This window comes from Vulpes lagopus, chromosome 11 (assembly GCF_018345385.1).
Source record: "Vulpes lagopus strain Blue_001 chromosome 11, ASM1834538v1, whole genome shotgun sequence".
In the NCBI taxonomy this organism is placed as follows: domain Eukaryota; kingdom Metazoa; phylum Chordata; class Mammalia; order Carnivora; family Canidae; genus Vulpes; species Vulpes lagopus.
In genome coordinates, this window is record NC_054834.1 from 89513917 (window position 1) to 89541768 (window position 27852).

The 27852-nt window shown below is 39.6% G+C and overlaps 1 protein-coding gene across 1 annotated transcript in view; it reads right to left on the bottom strand.

The window, feature by feature from the left end:
• SLC38A11 (solute carrier family 38 member 11) overlaps window positions 1–26636 on the bottom strand; it is a 55987-nt gene extending 29351 nt beyond the window's left edge. Inside the window, exons 1-7 of the mRNA XM_041774048.1 lie at window positions 26456–26636; window positions 24807–24924; window positions 22160–22234; window positions 16789–16923; window positions 15746–15811; window positions 11883–11989; window positions 9840–9919 (exon numbers count right to left, since the gene is read on the bottom strand). Coding sequence (XP_041629982.1) covers window positions 9840–9919; window positions 11883–11989; window positions 15746–15811; window positions 16789–16923; window positions 22160–22234; window positions 24807–24924; window positions 26456–26494 — 620 coding nt within the window. The 5' untranslated portion in view covers window positions 26495–26636. The remainder of the gene's footprint in view (window positions 1–9839; window positions 9920–11882; window positions 11990–15745; window positions 15812–16788; window positions 16924–22159; window positions 22235–24806; window positions 24925–26455) is intronic.
• Window positions 26637–27852: the final 1216 nt, after the last annotated feature.

Genomic DNA, 27852 nt, shown 5'->3' on the forward strand with positions numbered 1-27852 from the left:
AAGTTAGGGTCAAAAGGAAAGACAGAGAAATCATCATCTACCATATAAGAGTAAGAATCCAGAACTAACAGAAGCATATTATGCAGAGTAAAGATGTGAATGTCAAGAAATACAACTGAAATAGAAAAGGATTTGGTATAAGGCTTCTCTATTTCATTAAAAGCCATTTGTAATATCTGATTTTGTAAAAAAACATGTGAGTGTATTGTTTTTTAGAAAAAATAAATCCAAATAAAAGCAATACCAGGAAGAAGCAGGATCCTATAAAATGTCTCACAGAGTTTCAAATATATCACAGCAAATTAACAGAGGCTTCCTATAAGGTTCAGATCATTTAAGGTGCAATGCTTCAAGTGTTTTAATATATTTTACTATTAAAAAGCGAGATAGGCTTATAGCACTTTGCAGCCTTGCATGGCAAATTACTTTCAAAAGAATGACGGCTTCCTTTACTCTAAAAAAAATCCAGTCAAATGCTTAGTTATATTCTTTTTAGAAACCTTTTGTGGGTGTGGAGCGGGATGGGAGTGGGGAGGTTGAAGGGAGATAAATTCACTTTGCAAAATCATTTCAGTTTGGATTCTTGCATTCAGACATTTCATCCTATTTTAAAGGGCAAACCACCTTATCTTCACAACAGCTGAGTAGTAATAAGGCAACGCAGCAGAAGGCAGGTCCTATCAAATATATCTCCAGCCTTCACACACTTAGGAAAACAAGCTTCGAGGGGATGGCTTCTGGTCCCCAGAACATCAGACCTCTGATCTGGGGGAATCAAACATCCACCTCTGTGGCACTTGCCCTACCTCCTTTCAGCTACACGTAGGCACCTCCTGCATCATATAATCTTGGCATATTTCCCTCTTCAATCATCTGACAGTTGGGTGGTCCAGCTGGCGTGCAAACAAAAGCTCCCCGGCCACACCACAAGCTATACTGATGCCACAGGCAAGTCTGCCCATTGCCCCAGCCTGGGCATCAGCTGACAGCTCTCACCTCATTGCTCCCAGCTCGGGTTTCTTCTGATTCTCTTCTATAAACCATTGGGGTTTATGGGAACATATAAAGCTGTTCAGGAAAGTTCTTCTTGGGGATCACTCTAAACATCAAAGCTGGTTCTTTTTTAAAAAACAAATTTTACATAAAGCTAATCTTGAATTAACATTTACATAAAACATTATGCTGATTTTTTTGCCAGAATATAATTTTGGATTTTTTTTTTTATGAATCATATAAAAAGTTTGTACAACTTGGCACCATAAACATGACAAACACTTCCTGTTTTCCATTTGGGACACCAAACCACTTTTGATTCTTATTCTGTCACTTTTTCCTTTTTTCCCCACTATTGGCTTCAATTCCTCTGCAAACTCTTTAAAAGTTGATGTTAACTGTTTTTGTGAATTGGGATTGTAAGGGCAGAGAGTGAGTAGGAGGGGGCACGTTCACTTCTCAGTGGAATGAGAACCTGTTAGAATTATGAGTGTTATTTTGGTTCCCTACTGTGTTTTTCACAAGACATTATTAAATTAAAATACAATGTGAATTTATATTAAAATAAACGTAATTTCAGATGTGAGTTCCAGATAATTATTTTTCAGTGGGTTCTCCTTGGGTTATGTCATTCACCACCTTACGCATTGTTCCTGTACAATCCTCCCCATTCCAGACTCTCCCTAAATTTGACTTGCATTTCCCAAACACTAAATGACTTCTTCTCCTTTGTTTTCTTACCCATTCCAAGAGTTACTCAAAATCAAGATATTAAATATAAACATTTACTATGATTTTCCCAGACCTGCTTCCTCTCCTAGTTAACAACTTAAAAGAAGCTAGGGTCCTTCCTCTATGTTTCTATAGCACATTGCTCATAATCCTATTAAATAGTCTTGGGGTTATCTTTTATGTGTTTATCTGCCCTACCTCATCCAAAATAAGTTATAAAAACCCGCAGAAAGGGACGGTGCCATATTGATCTTCACAGACCCAGATCCTACAAAAAGTGACTGACCCAGTAAGCAAATGCTAACTGACTGAATAGACTCTCCCATCTTCACCTTTTGATGGTGAATTCTGGACCATCTAACAGTCTGGTTGTCCACGCTGGACACCTTGGCATCACCTTCCTCTTCTTCATTTCTACCAGCCTCGTCCTTATACTGTTCAGATGTCTTTTGCCCAGATTCTTGCTATAGCCTCCTTCCAAGTCTTTGTACCTCCACTACCCTCACCTCACCTCTGCTGTAAGATGAGTCCTTTGATATGGAGACTGGCTCCTGTTGCTCTCCTGCTGAAGAACCTCCAATGCCCCATTGGCTAAGGAACAAATTCAAATTTCTTACTGCTACCCATGAAGCTTTCCTTCCCTATTGGTCTCTGCCAACCTGTCTACCATCATTTCTTTGCGCAGTCTTGCCAAACTTTCAGCTCAAAATCACTAAAATCTAGTGACTTCCTAAGCACAGAAGCTACACAGGTGGTGGTGATGGGAGAACACAGGTCTGTGGATTAGGAAAGCACCATCTTCAGCAGTTGTTTAAATGAGGTAACATGGAGGGGCACCTGGGTGGCTCAGTGGTTGAGCATCTGCCTTTGGCTCAGGGTGTGGTCCCAGAGTCCTGGGATCGAGTCCCACATCGGGCTCACTGCTTCTCCCTCTGCCTATGTCTCTGCCTCTCTTTCTCTCTTTGTCTTTAATGAATAAATAAATAAATAAAATCTAAAAAAAAATGAGATAACATGGAGACATGATTACTATTAAGAGTGTGATAAAATATATATATATATTGAGGAGTAATGTAAGGAAAATAAAGTTTTTGAGAAAATTCTCAAGGGCAGCATAATCATTTTCATAGTTCCCAAACCAATGACAGTATCCCTTTTCTCTAGGTCCTTCCCAGTGTTAGAACCTTGAATTGCTTCTGCCACTATACATATCACATGTCTCGGCCTCACATACTCCTGCCAACAATAGCTTCCAACCTCCCTCCATTTTCCTTTTTGATCCAGTTAATACCAGTACATATTTTCAAGCAACAGGTCATATTCTCTTACCTTGAAATATTCTTACCTGCCTGCCCAGGTTGGGCTAACAGTTATTTCTCTGTTTCCAAGGCATTTTCCCATAATTCCATGAATTATTATATTGGAATTATCTTCCAAATGTCTATTCTCCCCATCCAGAAACTATAGGTATCCAAGGTCAGGGACTGTGCTTTCTTCATCTTCATAGCCCAAATACCTAGATGACTGACTAGCCCCAGCTAGACATTTCATAAATGCTTGTTGACCGAAAAAACGGGCCACTCTATTTCTGCTCCTTGGTTGTGAATCTATGCCACAGACCAGTCTGGCTTCTCGCTGGAAATAACAGGCAGGTGGCAAATCTCACTATGGCAGCCATTTATAAAAATCACTGATGAAAAGTGGAATAAGTTTTTTTTTTTTTTTAAAGATTTTGTTTATTTATTCATGAGAGACACAGAGAAAAGCAGAGACACAGGCAGAGGGAGAAGCAGGCTCCATGCACGGGTAGCCCAACGTGGGATTCGATCCGGGGTCTCCAGGATCGCGCCCTGGGCCAAAGGCAGGCGCTAAACCTCTGCACCACCCAGGGATCCCAGTGGAATAAGTTCTTAACTCGGAATAGCCTAGACTATTCCTTCAGCTCCACTAACACAGTTGCTGGACTAAACTTCTCTGAGAATATATTGTCTTGCACCTGTTTTTTCCTATTTGCATGTAGACTCAAGTCAAATGGTGGTCCTATTTGTCGCTTCATGTAGGCAATCTGTCTGGCTAAATGTACCACTAATTCTAACAGTGCTGCAGAATTTGGAGTCAAATGGTATTTTAGCAGATGAGTTAGCTAATTATGTTAGTGAGGAAGTAGGCTTAGGAAAATTATCTTTGACAGGGAATGCTTTTGCCTGAAATTTTTATTGTCTCAGGATAATTATTATTGTCTCATTATTCTGAAATTATGGTCAGTTAATTTCCAAGTTGAATCAACCAAAAGCAGAAGGCTTAAGGGTCCATTCCTTTATTCAACTGGTCATTTGACAGTTTTTTGTTGCAATTCTAATTCTGCATTAGGCACTGTGCTGAATAATGGATACGTGGTGTGGAAAAAGCAAATGTGATCCTTGTTCTCATGGAGCTTATAATTGTGGGAAAGGCATAAAATACACAAGAAAATGCATAAAATATGAATAAAGATAATTTAACATATAGTGTGATTATTTTATTCTATGTGTAGATCCCTTCTCACTTTCTATGGAGAAATTTCCAAATATAACCAATTAAAATATTCAGGTTCTGAACATACCTTTGTCTACTACACTCTCAGATAATAATCTCATCTCTGAAAAAAACAGAGCCTACTGGACATGAACATTCAAAAGTGCTTCACTGGTGTTCAGAATGTATCCATGTTTTACTCTCCATACTTGATCTTATTGTTCCAAGAGGAAGAAGGAGCAACCCAGTTCCTCTGCAAGGATTACTCTATATTATAAATTACAACTTTTCAAGGTCTTCTCGGGGACTTGGTTCCATCTTTTGGCTTGACCTATACATGTTTAATATCTCCCATGGTAAAAAAAAAAAAAGTATTTGTTGGAGATCTTACTGTCTCAAGCCACTATTTTGTCATGTTATTTTCATTCCTTGATGCTCTTAAAAAACAAAAGGAGGTGGATATTTGTTCAATTCACTTCGCTATCATTCACTTGCATTTTATTTCTCTCTAATCTGGTGTCCACCCATATCACGGGATTGTTACTTCAAAAGGTTACCAGTAACCTCCTCTCAGCTGAAGTGGACATCTATAGTAGTATCATGCAGTGGCTACTTCCTCTTCTCCTGGCATCATTGCTTTGACTTTTTTAGGACCACCTTTTCCTCTTCTCTCAGTCCATGTGCTTTAGTGGGACTGACTGTATCCTTAGCATCAAGGGTAGGCATGTAACATAGATATGAGCAAGTCAACATAGGCCATGATGATAGGGTCTGGGATCATCATGGGTCCTCATTAGAGCAAATCAGAACTAATACTGGAAGTGAGGTTGGAAGTAATTTAAAAGAGAAAGCTCATGGACTTGGACTTGAATGGATGGATGTAGACTGTTTATGTTACTGTCATCTCATCACAATGAGGGGAGAGCTTTTCAGAAACCATAGCCAAAACATTAAGCAAAGCCAAGAAGTGAAAAAAAGAAAAACTATGTCTGATTTCATTGATTAAACGAAACCCAACCAAATCTAATAACATGAATATTCATGAATTTTAAAGTTATGTGAGATAAATTATCTTTTGCTTTAAGCAGGTAGGGTTCTATGGTTGCTATCTTTTGCAACAAAAAGGGCAACAATTTAATCATAAAAAATCAGTGGCTAGTATTTGACAGAATTAAATAATCATTCCCTTTTTCAAATATGCACTATTCCTCTGCTTTTACCTATTTTTTTCTGATCCTTTCTTTAATTCCTTCTAGGTCCTCTTTATGTATAGCATCAAACCATAGAATTTCAGGGTTCGAATGGAAAAGGGATAAAGAAACTAATACATATTGAGATTCTTGGAGATGGCACATTTTATGTACATAAATGTCTGTTGGAGGTATGGACACACTTTTTGGAATTATGTTTGGAATACAGCGTTAATGGTTAAAATGCTATAAAAAACATGTTAGATGAAGAGAAAATAGTTGTAACTTTGGACCTCATGCTATCATTTCCATTCTGAATGTAAAGAATGGAATATTAATGAAGCACAGAATGAAGGTTTTCACAGTGATAATGCCCCCAACTGTAGTTTGAAAAAAAGGAAGAACTATCATTGCATTGTGATACTAGCACACTTTCTAGAAAGCAATTAAATTGCCTTGCCACTTCAGTTTTTAAGAAAGCAAAAGGTTAGAAAATACAATAAAAATGAACATTATTTCCAAAGAGCACTGAAAGTCATTGGACTATAACATATTTGAAATCATATCAAAAAGCAGAATTTATGGCCTTATGAGTTATGGAAAAGGAAATTGAATTGTGTGTCTTATTTTTAAAACACAACTACTAAAAAGATGTTTCCATAGTAACAAGGTCAATACCAGTAGCCATTACAAACCTTCCTCTTTTCTGATAGCCGGTTTAAAGTTCTTTTCCAAACACCATTGTAAAAGCCCTATGAAAAAGTACAGCTTTTCTGATCATTCCTCTGAACCAAAAATGAGGAAAAAACACACATGGAGTATTGAATTTCTCATGTTTTATGGATTATAAGCATTTGTGGCTGTCATATTTCAGAAAGAAGCCTGCCTGACTAGCTATTATGCCAACCCTTGAACATGGGATTTGATTAGCCTGATTGTAAATCTGGACAAACAGAAGTTGTTTGCAGTAGTATTCAAACAGAAATAAAAGGCGGCACAGCATTTAAAAAAAAAAAAAACAACACACTTCTTTAACATCTAAATATTGAAAGAGTTAAGTAAATAATCCCTGTTATTAGAAAAATTTCAAAGGCTCAGATGAAGTCTGATAGCACTGCTAGAGGAAGGTTAAAAAGATACAGACCACATGTTGTTTACAACAGAAATAAATAGCTCTTTGGCCATAAAATCAATTCATTTAGCGCCACCAGGAAGTGGCCTCTCCTTCCTCTTTCTTTTGTGTCAAGATACGCTTGCCTCCACGACAGGCATTTGCACTGCCTTATCTTCCCCACTAAATGGGGAGCCCCTTGAGAGCAGAGATATTTTCTCTTGGTTTTCACAATAGTATCTCACACACAGGTTGTAGAACAAAAGGTACCAAAACAGTAAGTGGAGAATAAATCATGAAAATTTACAGCACAACAGGGCCTAGTCGACTTTTAGAAATGCTACACTCGTTTAAATGTGTCCTCATGATTTCAGTCTCTTTCAACCAAGATGCTTGCTCACAACCTCACAACTGTTCAATAATGAATTGGCTCCCAGACCAATTCCCTCCGAATCTCTGCAGGGGGCCCCTGGCATCAGCATTTTTGAAAGCTACTCAGGTGATTCTAATGTGACCCTGGAGAGGAAAATCATTGCTTCAAACTGTCTCCTTGGGACTCAGTTAATGATTAACTTATTTATCTCAGCTTTTAGCTACTTGGGTTTTTCCCCTCAATATGGCCTCATAGTACTCTATTTGCCAAATCTATTAGACCTTTTATTATAACCTAATAATTTATTCTCTAGAATCACTTTTCATAATAAAAGCTCCAACTAAAAATGCTGTCTTACGCAACTAAAAACATTAACCCACAATTATTTATTGTATTCTGCTCGGTATACTTATTAGCTTTTTGTTGTGTAAATTCAGCCTTTGAAAGTCAGAGGTGACTACAGTACCAACATAGTAGGTACTAAGTAAATATCAGGAGAATGTACCATATGCTTTTGTTCTTTTATGCTTACCTTTCCTGGGCCTCAAATGCTTTTTATAGTTTTATCTATTTGAAAAAATTCAGATTCATCCTAAAACACCCAGATCATATATATATATATTTTTCTTCAAGGAAGCCGGTCCTGATTCAGACAAACTATTAAGCACTCTCTTCTTTGGCAGCCCTACTGCTTTTATGCCTCTATTTTGCACTTCTATGGCACTGCCATTTCTTTTTCTTCCTTTTTGTTTTAAAAATAAGTTCATTTTCACCACTTGGTTGTGAACAACCTTCAACAGGTACTGACTTAAGCTTCTCTGCTCTTTTTCTCTGAGGGTGCAGCAAAATAGCAAGAAACAATAGGCATTCGGTGAGCGTTCACTGAGTGAAAGAATAAATGGCCACAGTGAAGGGAACTGGATGCGTTTCAAAACTGCTATGGCTAAGGATTGAATTGTGTTCCCTCCAAAAATTCATATATTGAAGCCAAGGCCCCTTTGTGATGGTATCTGGAAATGAGGACTTTGGGAGATAATTAGGTTTAGAGGAGGTCTTGAGGGCATTGCATTCTTGATGGGATTAGTGTCCTTCTAAGTAGAGATACCAGAGAGCTTGCTGTCTCCTCACTGTCTGCCCTGTGAAGACATAGCAGCAAGGCAGCTTTCTGCAACTAGGAAGAGACCTCTCACCAAAATCAGACCATGCTGGCAGCCTCCAGAACTATGAGAAAGTAAATTTCTGTTGTTAAAGACCTCCAGTCTATAGAATTTTGTTTTGGCAGCCCGAGCTACTACAACTATGGACTGGGATTCAGTTACTCAAAGAGAACATTAATATAAACATGATAGATATGTATGCTTTTCTCTTTTATTTCAATCCTTTAAAGAGTAGGTTTTTTTTTTTCAAAGTAAAGGTTATATCAAATGCAATTAGACTGAATGTTCCATAATTCATTCTAAATAAGTTTATTTTTTAAAAAAGATTTTATTTATTTATTTACTCAAGAGAGACACAGAGAGAGAGACAGAGACATAGGTAGAGAGAGAACACGCTCCCCACAGGGAGCAGGATGTGGGACTCAATCCCAGGACTCTGGGATGGGGATCCTGCCCTGAGCCTAAGACAGATGCTCAACCATTGAGCCTTCCAGGCACCCCCTTCCAAATAAATTTGAGGCAAATTGCTTGGAATTTTCCTGGTAGACTAAGAAGCCAGGTATAACCACATGAAGTTGAAAATGATGCGATCTCACAGAACAGTTAATCGATGGGAAAAAATAAGTTACCTTGGGAACGATGTTATTACAGATAATTATTCAACAGGTTTCCTTTCTTTTCCCGTTGGGGGTAACATTCATTGAAGACCCAGGATGTTCCCGGCACTGGGCTAGACACTGTCACATGTTAATTTTCTTTTGTCCTAAGGTCAATTTAAGCTTATTTCATTCCAGCATTCTCTTGGGACTCTGGGTAATAAACTCCCCAGTCCTTATCAGGCGAATCTATTCTGTAATTGAGGTATATAAATGCCATAGTTTGAACTGGCAGCCTCTGCACTTTGTTTGGTAGATAAGTAACATTTTAAAATTTAAATTTAAAATTTGGGGAACCAGTACTCAGTTGTCAACATTTTATTTGGCCAGATAATAACATCCAAAGCAAATGAATGGCACCAGCTATCACCATCAGTCTACGAATGACAAAGCATTTGAACACAAAATAATCAAAGAATATACTTTAGAAGGGAATAAAGGGTGGTTTTCAGAGGGATTACATTTCCTCTAACAGAGAAAACGCCATCATATTCTTTGTTCTTCTCATTTCAGCTATATTGGTAAAACTTTGTTAAGAATAAATCCATCTCTGGGATAGATATAAAAATTCCCACCATTTACCTTCCCAAGCACTCTACTTCATTCCTATTTCTCACTATTTATTTTATTTTTTCTAAAGATCTTATTTATTTATTCATGAGAGACACAGAGAGAGAGGCAGAGACACAGGAAGAGGGAGAAGCAGGCTCCATGGAGGGAGCCTGACGTGGGACTCGATCCTGACATGGGACTCGATCCTGAGATTCCCAGTCCCCAGGATCACACCCTGGGCTGAAGGTGGCACTAAACCACTGAGCCACTTGGGCTGCCCTATTTCTCACTATTTAAAATCCTTTCCTTACTCTAACTCTTAAGGCTGGCCATTAACATACAAAGTAAACTCAATTTAATCTCAACAGCCACGCAGGGGCCAAATGAAAAATGCCTGTCTACTTAGATGTTTTTATTTTCTCTCATTTTGTCAAATACTGAAAATAAATGGTGCTTCCAGGTACCAAGACTACTTTATACTTCAGCATTTACAATACATCATATGAATATCTATGTGAAGACTATAAATTAGAGACTAACCAATATAGCAACAAAACTTACATGTATGGACCCAATGAGACTACCCTCGCCATTACAATTCCAAGAATCAGAGTTGTTAAAACTGTAGAAAGAAAAGAGATCTGCAAAAGAAAATGTAAAGATATCGTCAGTTTGGAAAAGAGATTAGTGTATTAAAAATATTAGGTGTTTCTCTTTTTAGTTGAGTAGAGCTTTATACAGTTTTTGTTTGTACAATCCTATAGTAGTTTTTTCTTACAGATGGGTGTTGCTAAATTTTTATCAGATCATAGTATTATTTTTTCTGCCAAAATAGGGGGGGCAAGTATCATATATGACTAATCTTGCAATATGACTTTAAATGTTTTTAGTAGCTTACTGCATATAATGATGATTTTAGTTGATATGGATCAAAGGGAAGGTTTTCCCTTTCAGGTCCTATTTTGGTGTTGACTTCTGCTTTTTTTCTATTTATAATTGCTTCTTCTGCTTCTGTCTTTACCTTACCCTCCCCCCTTTCAATATAGGACCTTCTCCCCATACACACAACCACTCACACACATTTTTGGGGTGCCTCTCTTTTTTCCATTCTGTTCTTTAGCTCTGTTATTCTATTTTTTCCTATTTGATTTTGCCCTTTGGTCTGTGTTTCTAAAGTCTTTGCTTTTTCTTTTCTCTTCTGTCACTATTTCAACTGGCTAAAATATAAACTGGTCTGTGTATATATGCATTTTGCACACTCATTATTAAATCTGTGCTTCTGCCCTTAATTTTTTAATGGATAAGCACATTTTAGACTTCTTTCTCTAATAAGAAAAACAAAATGTAAAATTGCTTTTATTTCATTTGGTTAACCTTGTTTCCTTGGTTGTTAGTTTTTAACTAGAAATAAGGTTCTGTTATGAGTCCTCTCATCTACTGAGGAACAGGGATTTTTAAGTAACATTCCCAAGGTCACACAGTTTGAAAGTGGCAGAGGGAGAATTCAAATGCAAGCACCCTAACTTCACATCAGGGCTCCTAATCACTCTGGGATTGCTCAATGGGAGACTTATTTAGATATTCCAATAGGACACCTTAAGGGAGACTTTAGGGAAAAATGTTCAGGTAATAATAGGATGGAATATTAGCTTTCTTTTCATGAATGCCTGGCCTTTTGCTCTCAGAGGATAACATTTATGTCTACAACATGTGAAATGGAAAATTGTTGAGTTATTTCAGATAATTCACAAAAAAGTTTCTTTTGATAGACTCTTGTTTATTTCTGGAAGTCTATTAGAGAACAAAGGTAGAGTGGTCAGAAACTTTGGAGTATCTCCACTCTAGCTGACCTGGAAGGACGTGGGTAACAGTATCCATAATAAGATCCTTACGGAAGGACCCATAAGTGTGGATACACAGAAAATATCACAGTGAAAAGTAAAATTCACTCAACTTTTAGACTTTCAAATTAGAACATAAAAATATATCACTAACTCTTTTAAAAAAGCTTTTCATCAGAATGCTTGGCATAATGTAAATATAATACCAATAATATTTTGCATAAAATACAAACACTCCTTGAGAGTAAGGAAATAAAAATATGGTCGATAAAGGCTAATCTATGCAGATAAGCCTAAATGGTGAGTCAAATAATTATTTGGTTGGTTTCATTAGAAATGCATCATTTCTCTTTAGCAGTAAGAATCATGTACACTGGCCAAATTCTCATGAATTGATCACTGACATATCGACATTTAAATTCACTGGATGAAACACTGTAGTTTACAAAAAAATTTTGAGCCAGTGTAGTGATTCATCCCTACTTCTTAAACTTAGTCTAACATTAAATTGTTTAAACTACTATCCCTAAAAAAAGATAGAACATATTCTTCAGTAAATTAGACTTGGTATAAGTATAGTTCTTTTTATTTTCTAAATTGAAAGTATGGTGCCTGACATCAGATTATGTACCTTAGAAAGAAAGGTAAGAAAGAATCTAAGATAAATACTATAATTAAGAACTTGGCCACATAGATAGTAGTTTGACAAAATTAGTGCAGGTAACAAAGTGCATTTCTGAGCCTTTTTAAAAATGTAAGTTACCTTTCCAAGCTTCGCTATATCTCGATACAAGGACAAAGGCAGCGTAAAGGCAGCGGTAGAAAGCACAATAATGAAGTGGCGACCAATAAACAAGTTTTCAGGGTCAACTAAAACACAATAAATATTATAAAATCTTTAGAGGTGTGAGTTAACACACCAGTGATACAAATAGCCAAATATTTAAGTGCAAAAATGACTTAAATAACTTTCAATATTATCTAAATGACAAAGATTTTGAGTAAATAAATCTCATAAAACCAAGTAAAAATAGAAATGATTCACAAAAATGTAAATACAAAATAACTTAAGGATGAACCTATAGTTCAAATAATCTTATCTTTCAAATTATTTTAATATCTTTCTAATAAATTTACCTGCTTCTACCCTTCTATGCCTCCTTAGAGTATACTTTTAACCTAGAAGGTACAGAGATCCTTCCCAAAAGCTAAAAACATGATGTCACTCTTTGTCTAAAACTCTCTAATGGCAAATCCTTTCTATAGGAATTAAGGTACATGAGGAGGAGTCAGGTACTGAAGCTTCTTTTCTTTTCTTTTTTTTAACTTTCGTGTCCTAGAGAGACTTGAAAGTGGAGCTTGAAATTTCAAAAATCAAGCTTTAGATAAAAATATTCTATTTCTATGCTTTTGTTGAGAAAGAAGTGGTTTCCCTGAAAAAAAGAAGACAGAGGTAAATAGGGAAGTTATCCAGAAGCTCTGCTGAAACCAGTATACACTGCAGACTCTTGGCTATCCCAATGACTTGATAAAATAATTGTGTGTGTGTTGTGGGGGAGGGTAGTGATGTGCATGTGTGCCTATCATCAAATACAAGTAAAAGTTGTAAACATAAAATAAAACATACTTACAAGGATTTATATATTTTTAAGGCTGTGCTAATCACAGCCTTATTAACTTATTAACTTATTAACTTATTAACTTTGGGAGCTATGTATCTATTCCAAAGAGGATACCAGTGCTTAAATTTTTTACCGCATATTGAGTTCCTTCAGAGATCATATCATTATGTTTCTGAAATGTCCCCAGTGGTACCAAGTCTTTGTTCATTAATTTCTGCAAAGTCTAAAGTTTGTAGAATAAATGTGTGAGTATGGTTACAAAAAAAGAAAAAAAGAAAGAAAGAAAAATAAATAAAGAAAAAAATATTATGGGGAAAAAGTAAGCGAGATTAATTTTCCCATATGGCTAATAAACTAACTTATAGGAAAGTTCCCAGATGCAATTTCAAAGTGGTATAAATGTGATACACACTGTAATAAAATAAGCATGAATATTTGCTTAACTCAGATATAACTAAACAATGATCATAAAGTTGTGACTCAAAACACTAAAACATGGGATCCCTGGGTGGCTCAGTGGTTTAGCGCTTGCCTTTGGCCCAGAGTGTGATCCTGGAGTCCCAGGATCTAGTCCCACATCAGGGTCCCAGCATGGAGCCTGCTTTTGTCTCTGCCTCTCTCTCTCTCTCTCTCTCTCTCTCTCTCTCTCTGTGTCTTTCATGAATAAGTAAATAAAATCTAAAAAAAAAAAAAAAACCCACACTAAAACAGGAAGTTCAAGTTCTAGAAAAACCTTGAACTCAACTATTTATATATTTCTGGTGAGCATAATTTGAATTAAATTATTATTATTTTTTGAATTAAATCGTTTGTATATGTGTTTCTGTTTACCCTTTCAAATCATTTGCTCTGCCAATATGTTTGGTAGAAAATATAGATTTCCTTCACTGGGAAAATTCTAAGTCCTAGAAAAACACTGAAATAGAATGCTATGAATAGCAGGGAGGAGACTAGTAACAAAGGATCTCTATTACCATAAAGGACATTTTAAAATAAGGATCTGATGATGAGATATATTATTTTTGCTGATCTTCTAACAAAAATATACCTGAATAAGCATTTTAAGTGAAAATAAAGTGGGTGGGGGGTTGGGATGACTGGGTGATGGGCACTGAGGGGGGCACTTGATGGGATGAGCACTGGGTGTTATGCTATATGTTGGCAATTGAACTCCAATAAAAAGAAATTTTAAAAAAAGTGATAAAAAGATTTTTCTAAATTAATAGATGCTACTTTGAAAAACTGAAACAAAAAAGGAAACAAAAAAAATCTCATGAATCCTGCAATTAAAAGATAATCACAGTTAACATGTCAATATATTTTTTTCTTGATTTTTTTCCCTTAGTTGTTTATGAAAATAGAAATTTTACATAATTAGGTCAATATTTTATATATGGTGTTAAATTCTTTCCATTTTTCCTTAGCATTCTATCTACTCATGTGATCTCCATTTATGAAAACATGATTTGTAGTTGGGGGCTAGAAGTTGCTAAGAGCTAACAGTGTCAGGCAAGCCTATTACATGCTAATCACTGTCTGTATTACCTCAGTCGTTTCACACAGTAATTCTATGAAGCAGGTGAAACTCTACTTCCTAATTTAGAGATGAAGAAACTAAAACTCAGAGAGGGCATTAACCTTGTCAAGGTCACACAGCAAGCAAGCATGGGTCTGTGATTTGAATTTTTTTTTTTTAATTTTTATTTATTTATGATAGGCACACAGTGAGAGAGAGAAAGAGAGGCAGAGACACAGGCAGAGGGAGAAGCAGGCTCCATGCACCGGGAGCCTGATGTGGGATTCGATCCCGGGTCTCCAGGATCGCGCCCTGGGCCAAAGGCAGGCGCCAAACCGCTGCGCCACCCAGGGATCCCGGGTCTGTGATTTGATGGTCAAGTTTCCTGATTTTCATTCCCACTAAACACTCTGAAGGAATAGGTGCAATTTCTAGTTTTAGGTTTTCTTTTATTTTAGTTTGTGTGTCTCTAGAAGGAGTGATTCAGGGACTAAGAAGAAAGGTGTTTTTGTATCACTTTCAACTCTGATAACAACTATAGAGCAGGTAACTATGAGATGAGGATTGTGTGGCTTGGGTGAGAAGCTTTTCAGAACAAAAAGACTCATGATCTCTAAATTATTCAAATCACCATGATATGGTGAAAGGGTGAACGGAAGTGGTGTGGTGATACATGTTGAAAAGGTCTGCTTGAAATGTTCGTAAAGGTTTTTCATAATCATGCCAAACGGAACAACCCAAATGTCCTTCCACTGGGTGATAGATAAACTGTTGCACATTCATATGATGGAATACTCCTCAGCAATTAAAAAAAAAAGAGCAAACTACTGATACACCCCAAAAGTTGGATGGATCTCAAATGCACTATTCTAAATGAAGGGTACCAGACTTGAAAGGCTACATGCTATATGATGCCATTTATTTGGCATTCTGGGAAAAGCTAAACTAGAGAGAGGAATCAGATCAGTGGTTGCCAGAAGCTGGAGATTAGGAAGGGTTTGACTATATGGGGAAATAAGGAAAATTTGGGAGGGTGGGTGATGAACTTGTTCTGTATTTTGATTGTGGTTGTGGATATATATGACTATATGCATCTGTCAGACTATACATTACAGAACTATACATTAAAAAGAGCTAATTTTATATATTAAATTATACCTTACCCCAAATAATAGAGAAAAAAGTCAGCTTGCTTATTTAAGAAATGGCATAGTAAAAAGCACATGAAAAATGTTACCACATGGAGTTGGTGATATGTAGCATAAGATATTTAGAATACAAAGTAGTCTATGAATAGCAATGATATCCTTTAAACATTTAAATATGAAATACACTATTTATAAAAGTAGAATAATACTTTAGAAGCAGAATGGATCCAGCTATTGCCAGATATTTGAAGCCATCCAACTCTTCCACTTACAAATATTTTGCTTGTAAATTATTATGAACTACATTAACTATGAATAATATATAAATACATTGACTCACCTCCTGGGATTCTTTGGAAAACTTTGCTCCAAGTGTCTCCAGTTATTATGTTGTAACTTATCATAGCTAAAAATGTAATTAAAACAATACAGTCACCAAGAAACCATCACATGTTTCCTCTTGAACATTTTGATTTTTTGGGATATAACTATTTTTCTTCTCCAAGTTTTTATCTAAATTCTAGTTAGTCAACATACAGTGTAATATTAGTTTCAGGTGTAGAATTTAGGGATTCATCACTTACATACAACACCTGGTGCCCATCACAAGTGCCCTCTTTAACACCCATTAACTGTTTTGAAAGTAATCAGTTATTCCCAAATAGTAGGCATAATCCTACTTATTTCAAGTATATATTGTAATTACAAATATGTATAATTTCAAAAATAACTGGACAGCAAATATATGAGAATATAAGTTTCCATTACAAAAAAATTTTCACTTCACAAATCGATTCTTTCCAGAACAATTTTAAATGAGTTCCCATAGTGACTTAAAATGTGATTTGTTTTGTTACAAAAGTTCAGTTTTAAATGAGTTCCCATAGTGACTTAAAATGTGATTTGTTTTGTTACAAAAGTTCAGTTTCCACATATTTTCAGGAATACATTTATTGCTCAAAGAGAAACAATAAGAGAAAATTGTGAAGCCTCCCAAATATCCCCTCATTTGAAAAAGTAAGATTTTGGGGAAATATATTCATAGCTTTCCATGGAGACATAAGGAACTAATGGTTTGAACAACAGCTGCTGTATTATTTACTGATTTTAAAAATGATGTCCATTCGGTCATTGGTGAATGTTAACAATTTACCTAAGAAGTGCTAGGGGACATGTTCATCATTATGGTATAGCTTTTAAATTGCATGTTGGCCTTGTACATGGCTTCCACAAACCCTTAGATTTAAAAAAACATATATATTTCAGCCTTACAAGAAATCTATTATTTCACCTATTCACTTTTAATCTCCTATTAAACCACCTTCTTCAGAAATATTTGTGTGTTTATAAAAGTCACGCTATTCATTTTCACATTCAACTTACCTATAAAAGGGTACAAAAACTGAAGAACAGAGAGGAGGAGATATCCTGGAAAGCCGAAGGTCTTATTGACCAAAGACTGGTAAGTGTCTGTTCCAGAAAGGGCCCCTCCTTTTATCAATAAAACAAGGGAAAAGTCTGTGGCAAAAACAGTGATTAAACAAACATCAGATTACATTTAATACAATTTTTTTTTGTATATTGATTTAAAGAAAAAGAAACTTTGAAGCGTTTAATGCTACAATAAATTGGCATGACAAGGCTTACTTTCTTTTCATAAAACATTACCTTTCATGAAACAGTACTGTTTCCAGTTATATATTTTTCAATTCAGATGCAAATACACTTAAGGTATCTGTGCAATGAACTGGACAGAAGAGGGTGCGCAGACTAGAGTCAAAGCGTCAGTTTCCCATTTTACTTTCAGAACCTAACCAGTGTAACGACTATTAACAGGATGCAGCTCAGCTGTCCAAGCAGCAGAATGTAGGTAATCAAATATTTCATAGACATTCAATGTGTGAAAACCAAGAATGAAAAATGATGAAGCAATCAGAAAAAAATACATTGAGGAGAATCAGATCATTTGTTTTGTTTGTTTTTTTTTTTCAGATCATTTGTTTTATAACAAAGTAGAACTAGTAACTTTGTATTATGGTTAAGAGACAACTCCAAGAATTTTTTTAACTTACATTTTAAAGACTCAAGCTCTAATTTTACAGTTGGAATTGAAGACACAAATATACATAAATTATATAATTAAAAGTTAATCTCTCCCTTTTTTTTTTTCACTTAACTCAATGTTTTTTGAGCACTTAATGAATGACACTGAAGTTGTACTGGGTACACAGCTATGCACAGGGAGTGATTCTTATTTTTTCTCTTCTCTCGCTCATGCTTCCACCACAGTTGATTTTTTACTCCTTTAAATAATTTGGAGATGCACTCAAATACAAAGAAGAAAATAGAAATCATTGCAATATGCTTTCCACCTTGATTCCTCCCACATCACTGAATCTTCTTTGAACAAATTCACCAATGAGCTCCAAGTTGATAAATCCAATTGATACCTCCTAAATCTTAATCTAACAAACATTTTATCTTGGAGATCACATAGACATCTTCATTTTAAATGTCCAAATTCTAATTTACATAAATATATAAATTCAGGAACCTGGTTCTCCAACTATATTTTTCCAAACTGTGAGTAGTACCAACAGAAATTTGAGCATCACCCTAGATTTCTCATTATCCATCACCTGCTACATTCTTTCAGTCACCAAATCCATTAACTATTGCATTATAAATTATTCATTGGTATCCCCTCATTTCTAATCTCTAATCTACTTTATTTTAGAGTTTTAACTTGTTTAAGCTTCACAACAAGTCTAAGTGAAATTATTACATCAAGTCTCCCTTTAATAGATGAGAAAAGTGAGTCACAGAAGGTTAAACAAATAGCTGAACTTAACAGAGCTAGAAGGGAAGAGTTGGGACTCAGATCCTGGTTGTCTGGCTCCAAAATCCATGTACTTAACTTTCAACTCTGTTGCCAGTAACCGTTGACATTAGCCAATGGTTTAACCTGTTAAAGTCTCAATTTCCTTCTCCATAAAATTAGAACATGAATACCTACTTCATGGAGTTGGAAGGATTAAGTGCAGTGGTTGCATCATGCTCAGCACCAAACCAGTCCTCAGGAAGTGGTAATGATTATCATTACGTGGGAGCCTTCATAAATGCCTCTGTAAACCTCTGACTTCCTCTCTTTCCACTTAGAAACATCAACCCTATGCTTTAGCAGATGGAATCACTCACACAATTCCCTTTTGCATCTCCACATTTCCATCTGCTTAGAGTACCCTTCCATTTTCTTTGCTCACTCATAAACAGTCAGTGGAGGTGTCTCTTAGCCCCAAAATATGCCTTCTCTTTTGAAACTAGGTTAAATGCCAATATCCCTCTCATCTTGTACATATTTTTATTATGGTATTTTCCATAAAGTATTATAATTCTGTTTTTGTCTGCCTGACACTACATTGTGAGCTTCATACAGGCAGGAATAATGTTCTTCTTAGAATGCCTTGATTGGAAACCTGAGAGAGACCAAAATGAGGTTTTGTTTTGTTTTTAAAGACAGAGAGAAAGAGGCAGAGACACAGGCAAAGGGAGAAGCAGGCTCCCTGTGGGGAACCTGATGTGGGACTCGTTCCTGGGACTCCAGGATCATGCTAAAGGCAGATGCTCAACCACTGAGCCACCCAGGTGTCCCCCAAACTGAGGTTTTATGAAGGTAGTTCTTCAGCAATATGGAAGACTCATCAGGAAATGGACAGATGCTAAAGGGCGGAAAACTCAACAGCAACTTATTGACCAAGGAAGAGGATGAATGAGGACCTCAGTCACAGAGAGTATGGGATCAGTTTCATAGATGTTGTGAAGTTTTGGTGAAGAACTATATGCTTGGGATGAGAATGCTGATTTTTATAAAAGTTCAAAATCCATTGCTTAAAGTTAACAATTTATTAAGAATTAGTCTCTCTCTATATATATAAAGAATTTATAATAAATGTGTTTTTCTACTTATAAAGTACAAGCTATAAATATATATCTTAAGAGCTTTAGGTATCTGAAATATCAGGGCAACCCTAGTGGCTCAGCAGTTTAGCGCCGCCTTCAGCCCAGGGTGTGATCCTGGAGACCCAGGATTGAGTCCCACATCGGGCTCCCTGTATGGAGCCTGCTTCTCCCTCTGTCTCTCTTTCTCTGTGTCTGTCATGAATAAATAAATAAAATCTTTATTTAAAAAAGGAATCTGAAGTATCAATCACTATAACATTTTGTCCACTTTATTTTTTTTAAAGATTTTATTTATTTATTCATGAGAGACACAGAGAAAGAGAGAGAAGCAGAGACACAGGCAGAGGGAGAAGCAGGTCCCCTGCAGGAGCCCGACAGGACTCGATCCCAGGACTCCAAGATCACGTCCTGAGCTGAAGGCAGACGCTCAACCGCTGAGCCACCCAGGCGTCCCATTTGTTCACTTTAAATATATGGCATGCAAATTTTAGATAAATCCATGAATGAGTCCATGTCATTCAACATAAAAATTTTCTTTTAAATCAGTATGTGTGTTTGAACAATAAAAATTATTATACTCTAATAAACAAATATGAAAATCTTAAAGTAAATTAAGAGAAAACATTTGTTGTCAATAATTTGTTCTTATTCTCCAACATGTCAAAACCATGAAAACTGAACTTAGAAAAACTGCTGAACTGGACATATCTCATTAGAGGCCTTAAAAAGACAAAAGAACAATCACAGAGAAAAACCATTGTGTAATTGCAGTGTCATTTAAAGAAAAATTCAATACTGTACCCTAATTGCAGATTTTCCTCTTAAAAGCCTAATTAAGAAATAAAATGAATCATAGTCTATAAATTTTTTTGCTTCTGTGTGGTCATCCTTTATTCATCAGAGTTGCTTAAGATTTTGATCATGCAACTGAACTAACAAGAGTAACTAATTTCTACCGATTAATAAATTAGCAAAATACGACTTTGCAAAAGGCTGCTCACTGTCATTGCATAAGTTTATGCATAATATTAGTTGAGAAACTATTCATATTATTTCATATTTACCTCTGTATAATGTGACTTGGCTTTAGTAAACTGTTAATTCACCTGGAGTATTTAATTCTTTGGTGATACATATTTTTAAATTTTCTTCTATCTACTGGTTTACAGTGTACATAAATGTTTACAATGTACTTAAATAAGTCATGGTTATTATGCCTGGGTGGAAATTAATTATAGTCAGTGCTGACTTACTAGGAAACAGGAAATTAAAAAGGACAAGGGTAATCCTTGAATGGGTTTTTTAGTGTGATGAATGTTCTCATGAATAGAGTGCAATTTTTAAACACCAACAACCCTGAATAAGCACAGTGTTACAGGTCCCGCGTTACTAAGTTATGGGTCTTAAGCTAAGTTATGGGTCTTAAGCTACAAAGTAAGAGCTGTAGAAGCTCAAAGCCCCATAGGTTTGGGGAGAATAGTTGGTGAGAGGAAAGAAGGGAGCAAGGCCGTCCAGTGCTTCTGCAGCTCTGACTTTGGAATCTATAGCATGCTTTATTCTCTTCCTCAGCCTGAGGGAAACAAATGGCAGTTACAGGCTGGTCTTGGAAAACTGAGATTTTATGAGGCCACAGCATCTAGCTCAGGGTCTCCAGAAGCAGAGGTGGGTCAGAGATTCTTAGGCAGGGGACTTGAGGGAGTGCTCTCGGGAGAATGGGGATAGGGCAGGGGAAACAGTTCAGCACCGAGGTGGCCTCAGGTGGAGAGTAGCTGCACCTGCAACACGCACTGGCCTCTCCTGGGGGGTGGGAAGGGGAGTGGCAGGGAAGGTGTGTACATGTGGGCCGGGGACACGCAGCTTTTGTGTTTCCTTTTTTTTTTTTTTTTTTAAGAATTTATTTATTTATTTATGAGATACAGAGAAAGAGGCAGAGACACAGGCAGAGGGAGAAGCAGGCTCCATGCAGGGAGCCCGACGTGGGACTCGATCCCAGGACCCCAGGATCACGCCCTGAGCCAAAGGCAGAGGCTCAACTGCTAAGCCACCCAGGTGTTCTCTATCAGTCAGTCATTGGCTGCGGGCTGTGGGGAAATGGTGACTGGACATCATAACCTTACAGGAAGGTGGCGCCATTGAGAGCCAGGTCAATGGTTTGACAACAAGGCTGAGGTGTGCAGTCCCTGGAAAAAAGGCACCTAAGTGACCACACATAGTAGTCACCATAAAAACCACCACTGCAGGTGCTGTCTCTTTGTGATCACTGCCTTTTTCACAGTGATCCTAAGGTAGAGGAAGGACCCTGTGATTGTCATGAGGTGAGGTGGTGGGGTGACTTCCGACCAGGGAAGAGACCCGCAGGAGGAGGAGATCATTATGGTTTGTAAAGCGCACACTCAGATGGAGGAGTGGCAAAAGGTGAGTGTGAATGAACACTACATGACAAGCGGGCGGGGGGGAGCAGAAGAGACGTGATAGAGAAAGAAGGCCTGATGTCTGTATTTTCAAAGCAGTGTCTTTCAGCCCTCATCAGCCTTTAAGATGGCTCCCCCACCTACCACTCTGCATAAGGTGTAAAAGTCACATGAAAAGGATTTAGGCTTGGTAATATATGATGCTTTTCTAATCTGTTCAGAACATTCGCAGGAAAAGTAAATCTCAGACACAAATGTCCAAATTCTTTAGGAGTATTTGATGCACTTCCTAATTAGGAGATTCAGTTATTTTGTGTGTGTGTGTGTGTAATCATCATTGCACTACTTAAGTTGCAGGAAAACGCAATCACATAGTATTTTACCTGTAACATATGAAACACCAAATAAAAGCAATATTCCCAGAGGAAGGCCGGCTTGCTTCATTGAATAAGGTAATCCTGGGAAAATATAAAATGCCCCACCCATTACATTAATAAAACATATAGAAATATGGAGGCTTTCTCCCAATTCCTGTATATAACAGGCTAAGTAAATTGACATATTCATAGCACATGGTTGTAAACAGTGCACATGGCTATTCAAATGTTAGCATTTTAATACTATTTCAGAATAAAATGCAAGCTAAGGACACATCAAGAGAGCAAGTTTATGAGGTGATGGAATAGGAATAAGAAAGCGACAATGAAAAACAGATGCCAGTTCACACAAATAATGTTCGCTTCAGGGTGAGGGGGGAATATCCTTGAATATATAGAAAGTAATGACCCAGAGCTTTCCTTATAAGCTAGCTGGGAAAGCAAAGAGGGTAATAAGAGCACAAAAGGGTTATGGGATATGAAGAAGGACTGACTCTGGAATCGAAGTAGGTAACTAGGAGAGAAAAATGAGAAGGAAAAAGTATTTTGTATCATTTATTATTTATTTTTTTTAAATTTTACTTATTCATTTGAGAGAGAGAGAGAGAGAGAGAGAGAGAGCTCAGGGGCAGTGGGGAGGATTGGGGGAGAGGGAGAAGCTGGGCAGGGATTCCCCATGTGGGGCTCCATCCCAGGACCCTGAGATCATGACCTGAGCCGAAGGCAGACGCTTAACCGACTGAGCCACGTAGGTGCACCAGAAGTATTTTTTATAAAGCTGAAGGGGTATATAGACGTATTTCTTATGAAATGGTCAATTTAAAAATTTTTTTTGTATTTATTTATGATAGTCACACACACACAGAGAGAGAGAGGGAGAGAGAGAGAGAGAGGCAGAGACACAGGCAGAGGGAAAAGCAGGCTCCATGCACCGGGAGCCCGACGTGGGACTCGATCCGGGGCCTCCAGGATCGGGCCTTGGGCCAAAGGCAGGCGCCAAACCACTGCGCCACCCAGGGATACCCTGAAATGGTCAATTTTATATTAAGGGCAAGAAAATATTTAAGCTAAAAACATATTTAAACTATATCCATTCAGAATTTTTATTCTCTAGAAACGTTTCCCTTAAAAACTCTGCTGAACATAATTAAGAGGTACTTTTTATGTTGCTGACATGAATTAGCTTAAAGTGTTCACATGGGGAATGAACTCTGGAATTTTGCCAAGGAGAGCGCCAACACCTCCCTGGTTCATGGGGGCAGAAATTCAAGCAAGTCTTTGCCCCTACTTGGTTACCTGGCCTCACATACTTCTATCTTATGTGCCATTAAAGAGAAGTGCCTGTTATTTGGAAACAACATCAGGAAACACATCAGCTTGCAAAAGGTGAAAAAAGTAATGCAATTCCAATAAATAATCAATGACGACTGTAACTAAAATGCAAAGCTTTACAGGAAAAGGTAGTGTTCTCAATGAATAGGGCAGGATGTTGTTTTTACCTTTACTTTTTCTTAAATTGGATGTTTAAAAAAAAAAAAAAGAATAATTAGGGCAGCCTGAGTGGCTCAGCGGTTTAACGCCAACTTCTGCCCAGGGTGTGATCCTGGGGTCCCAGGATCGAGTCCCACATTGGGCTCCCCGCATGGAGCCTGCTTCTCACTCTGCCTGTCTCTGCCTCTCTCTGTGTGTCTCTCATGAATAAATAAATAAAATCTTAAAAAAAAGAATAATTAGGGGTGCCTGGGTTGTTCAGTCACTTAAATGTCTGGCTTCAGCTCAGATCATGATCCCAGGGTGCTGGTGTCAAGCCCTGCATCAGGCTCCCTGTGCAACTGCTTCTCCCTCTCCCTCAGCAGCTCCCCCTGCTTCTGCTGTCTCTCAAATAAATAAATAACATCTAAAAAAAAAAAAAAAAAGAATAATTAGCACTGAAAAAATAATTGCCTTAATTATGATAATGCAACACACTTAATTTTGTCAGAACTTTCCCCTTGCTTCACATTGAGAAAATATGAGCTGCTCATTTCTTTCAATTCTTATTATTTGGCTCCTTTGTTAAGAAAAATTTATATTTTTTCGTTTTTCACCAATATCTACTTATTGACTAAATGACACTTAAAATTAATATATCAAAGTAAGTTTGTACTTAAAAATTAAAACTATAGATAGGTAAGGAAATACTGTATGATTTAATTTTCCACAAGATTGTTATGTTTTTAGATTACACTTAGGTACCTCCAATACTTCCAAATATCTGGAGATTTATACTCTAAAAGGTCATAGAAAGGTGGTTCAGGTAATGGTGGACACTTCAGCAAGAGGGAAAAGTACATTAGGTAGCATTATCAATTGACCACCTAGCCTATAAAAATAAATCCAGCATATCCCATAGGCAGTTCCACTTTAACCTACCACATGTGGAGGATGCTCTCACATGAGGAAAAAGAATGAATCACATCCCCACCTTTCGCATGAAAGACACTGTTGTGATGCACATTGTTACAATGGGGGGGGGGGGAAGGTTTAATGAGGAAAAAATAATCAATTTTATTATTTAAGATTTTTTACTTAAAAATAATCAGTGACTAGTAGCAACATGGTAAGTCTTAAATTTCATCTTTTCACTTAAAATCTAAAACAAAACAACACTTACCTATCATACCAGATCCTATAATCGAGTTGACAACATTAAAAACAGCCGTGCACTGACGACAAGTTTTCCCTTTGTGCCCATGTTCAGAAATGAGAGCTTCTCTGTCATCTAGGTGGCTCTGGTTTTAACATATAAAATGGCAATGACATATACTCAATTAAATGGTCAAAAAAAAAAATCGGAAAAGTGTCAGAGAAATCTAGAGTGGAGGACACCCCCTGGACGTTAGCAGTAATCATCGGCAATGTCCAGGGCGACAGGGAAATAATGGTCAGTTCGGGCTCGGAGGGGAGCAGCAGAGCTGATTCAGCGGGCGCCGCACCCCACGCAGGCGGGTGTCCCAGCCTCGGCGGCGCCCGAACCAGGCCCGCGGCGGGATCGAGGGGATCGCGAGTCCGGGGTCCGCTGGGGAGCCTGGAGCACACGGGGTCCGCTGGGGAGCCTGGGGCACAGGGGGTCCTCTGGGGAGCCTGGGGCACAGGGGGTCCGCTGGGGAGCCTGGGGCACACGGGGTCCGCTGGGGAGCCTGGGGCACAGGGGGTCCGCTGGGGAGCCTGGGCACAGGGGGTCCTCTGGGGAGCCTGGGGCACAGGGGGTCCTCTGGGGAGCCTGGGGCACAGGGGGTCCTCTGGGGAGCCTGGGGCACAGGGGGTCCGCTGGGGAGCCTGGGCACAGGGGGTCCTCTGGGGAGCCTGGGGCACAGGGGGTCCTCTGGGGAGCCTGGGGCACAGGGGGTCCGCTGGGGAGCCTGGGGCACACGGGGTCCTCTGGGGAGCCTGGGGCACACGGGGTCCTCTGGGGAGCCTGGGGCACAGGGGGTCCTCTGGGGAGCCTGGGGCACAGGGGGTCCGCTGGGGAGCCTGGGCACAGGGGGTCCTCTGGGGAGCCTGGGCACAGGGGGTCCGCTGGGGAGCCTGGGCACAGGGGGTCCGCTGGGGAGCCTGGGGCACAGGGGGTCCGCTGGGGAGCCTGGGGCACAGGGGGTCCGCTGGGGAGCCTGGGGCACAGGGGGTCCGCTGGGGAGCCTGGGGCACAGGGGGTCCTCTGGGGAGCCTGGGGCACAGGGGGTCCTCTGGGGAGCCTGGGCACAGGGGGTCCGCTGGGGAGCCTGGGGCACAGGGGGTCCTCTGGGGAGCCTGGGGCACAGGGGGTCCGCTGGGGAGCCTGGGGCACAGGGGGTCCGCTGGGGAGCCTGGGGCACAGGGGGTCCGCTGGGGAGCCTGGGGCACAGGGGGTCCTCTGGGGAGCCTGGGGCACAGGGGGTCCTCTGGGGAGCCTGGGGCACAGGGGGTCCTCTGGGGAGCCTGGGGCACAGGGGGTCCTCTGGGGAGCCTGGGCACAGGGGGTCCGCTGGGGAGCCTGGGGCACAGGGGGTCCGCTGGGGAGCCTGGGGCACAGGGGGTCCTCTGGGGAGCCTGGGCACAGGGGGTCCGCTGGGGAGCCTGGGGCACAGGGGGTCCCCGGGGAGCCTGCATTGGTCGGGCGCGATTGGGGTCACCCTGGAAAGCATCTGCCAATCAAAAAAAACGTCGGAGGGAGGCAAACCCTTTTCCCCGGAGCCCTTTCCCGGTGCTCAGCCGGACCGAGGGCAAGTCGGGGTCCCAGGGCGGGCTGAGGGAAGGCGACGCGGGCCGGCTCCGGAGCGTTACCTGCCGAGGCACGTCGGGCCCCTGCGCCTGGTAGCCCATGGCTGCAGCCGAGTCCTCGGCGCCTGGAAGGTTCGAGCGCCCCGGGAGCCCGCTGCACCGGCTGGAGCCCGCGGCCCGGGCCGCCTTGCTCCGGGGGCTGGGGCGGGAGGCTCCGGGCGTCGAGGCCCGGCCGCGCCCTGGGTCCGCGCACCGCCTTGGCCGCGGCACCTGCGCTGGGAGGTGAGGCCCGCCCGGGGGGGCGGGGGGGCGCCGGGAACCCGCCGCATCTGTCCCCCCTCCCCCTCCTCCTCTCCCAGTGCACACCGTCTGCGTCAGGCTTCTAATTTAAACGGGAAACCAAGCAAACCAAAAACTTTTCCAGGGTCTTAGCAGAGTCGATTACTGAGAGCTTTGGTTAAATGTTCCCTGATGACTTTGCAGAACAGGAGGCCGAGATGGTGGCAAAGAGGATGGACGCGCGTGAATTCCAGCAGTGAGTCTGAGAAGCTGGTGCAAGGGGCTGGAAAGGGGGAAGCGCTTAGAGCATCCGACGGGGAATCTCCCAGGGTCACCTCTGCACCCTTCCTTTATTACAGATAAGAGACTGGCTCAGGGGATATTCAGTCACAAGGACAATACGCAGAGCAAGGTGTCAAGGACAGTAAGGGGGGTAATGTAATACCCCACTTGTCAAATACCTACTAAAGAAATTCTTTTATTTTAAATTATGAAACATGTTTTAAAAGCATGAAAAAAAACCTAGGGAATTATAAAATAAGCTCTATATCAAATAACAAATGTTAACATTTAAAAGAAATCTTGTTTCAGACAGAGAGAGAGAGAGAGAGAGAGAGAGAGAGGCGGACCCCCTGCTGAGCAGGGGGCACAAGCCCAGGCTTGATCCTAGGACCCTGGATCCTGACCCGAGCCCAAGGCAGCCGCTTAATAACTGAGCCACCCAGGTGCCCCACAAATGTTAACATTTTTTTTAAAAAAACATTTATTTCTTTATTTGAGAGAGAGACAGACCGAGCAGGGGGTAGTGAGAGGGAGAGAATGTCCAGCAGATTGCCAGCTGCGCTGGGAGCCCTTTGCAGAGATGGATCCCAGACCTGGAGATCAAGACCTGATCCGAAATCAAGAGTCCGAGGCTAAACCCACTGAGCCACCCCGATGCCCCAACAAATGTTAACATTTTGTCACATTTTCTTCTACTGCAAAAATAAGCATTTAATATTGCAATAGAAACCCGTTTGTCCATCCCCATTCCTTTCTTTTCGTCCCTGAAGTCCTCTAATTCATGAAGTTGGTGTGTATCTTTTCCATCCATACTTTATATTGTAACTCACTCTTTTGTAGCTATAAATAACGTATAGCATTGATTTGTATGTTTTCAAGATTTACGAAAGATGTTCCCA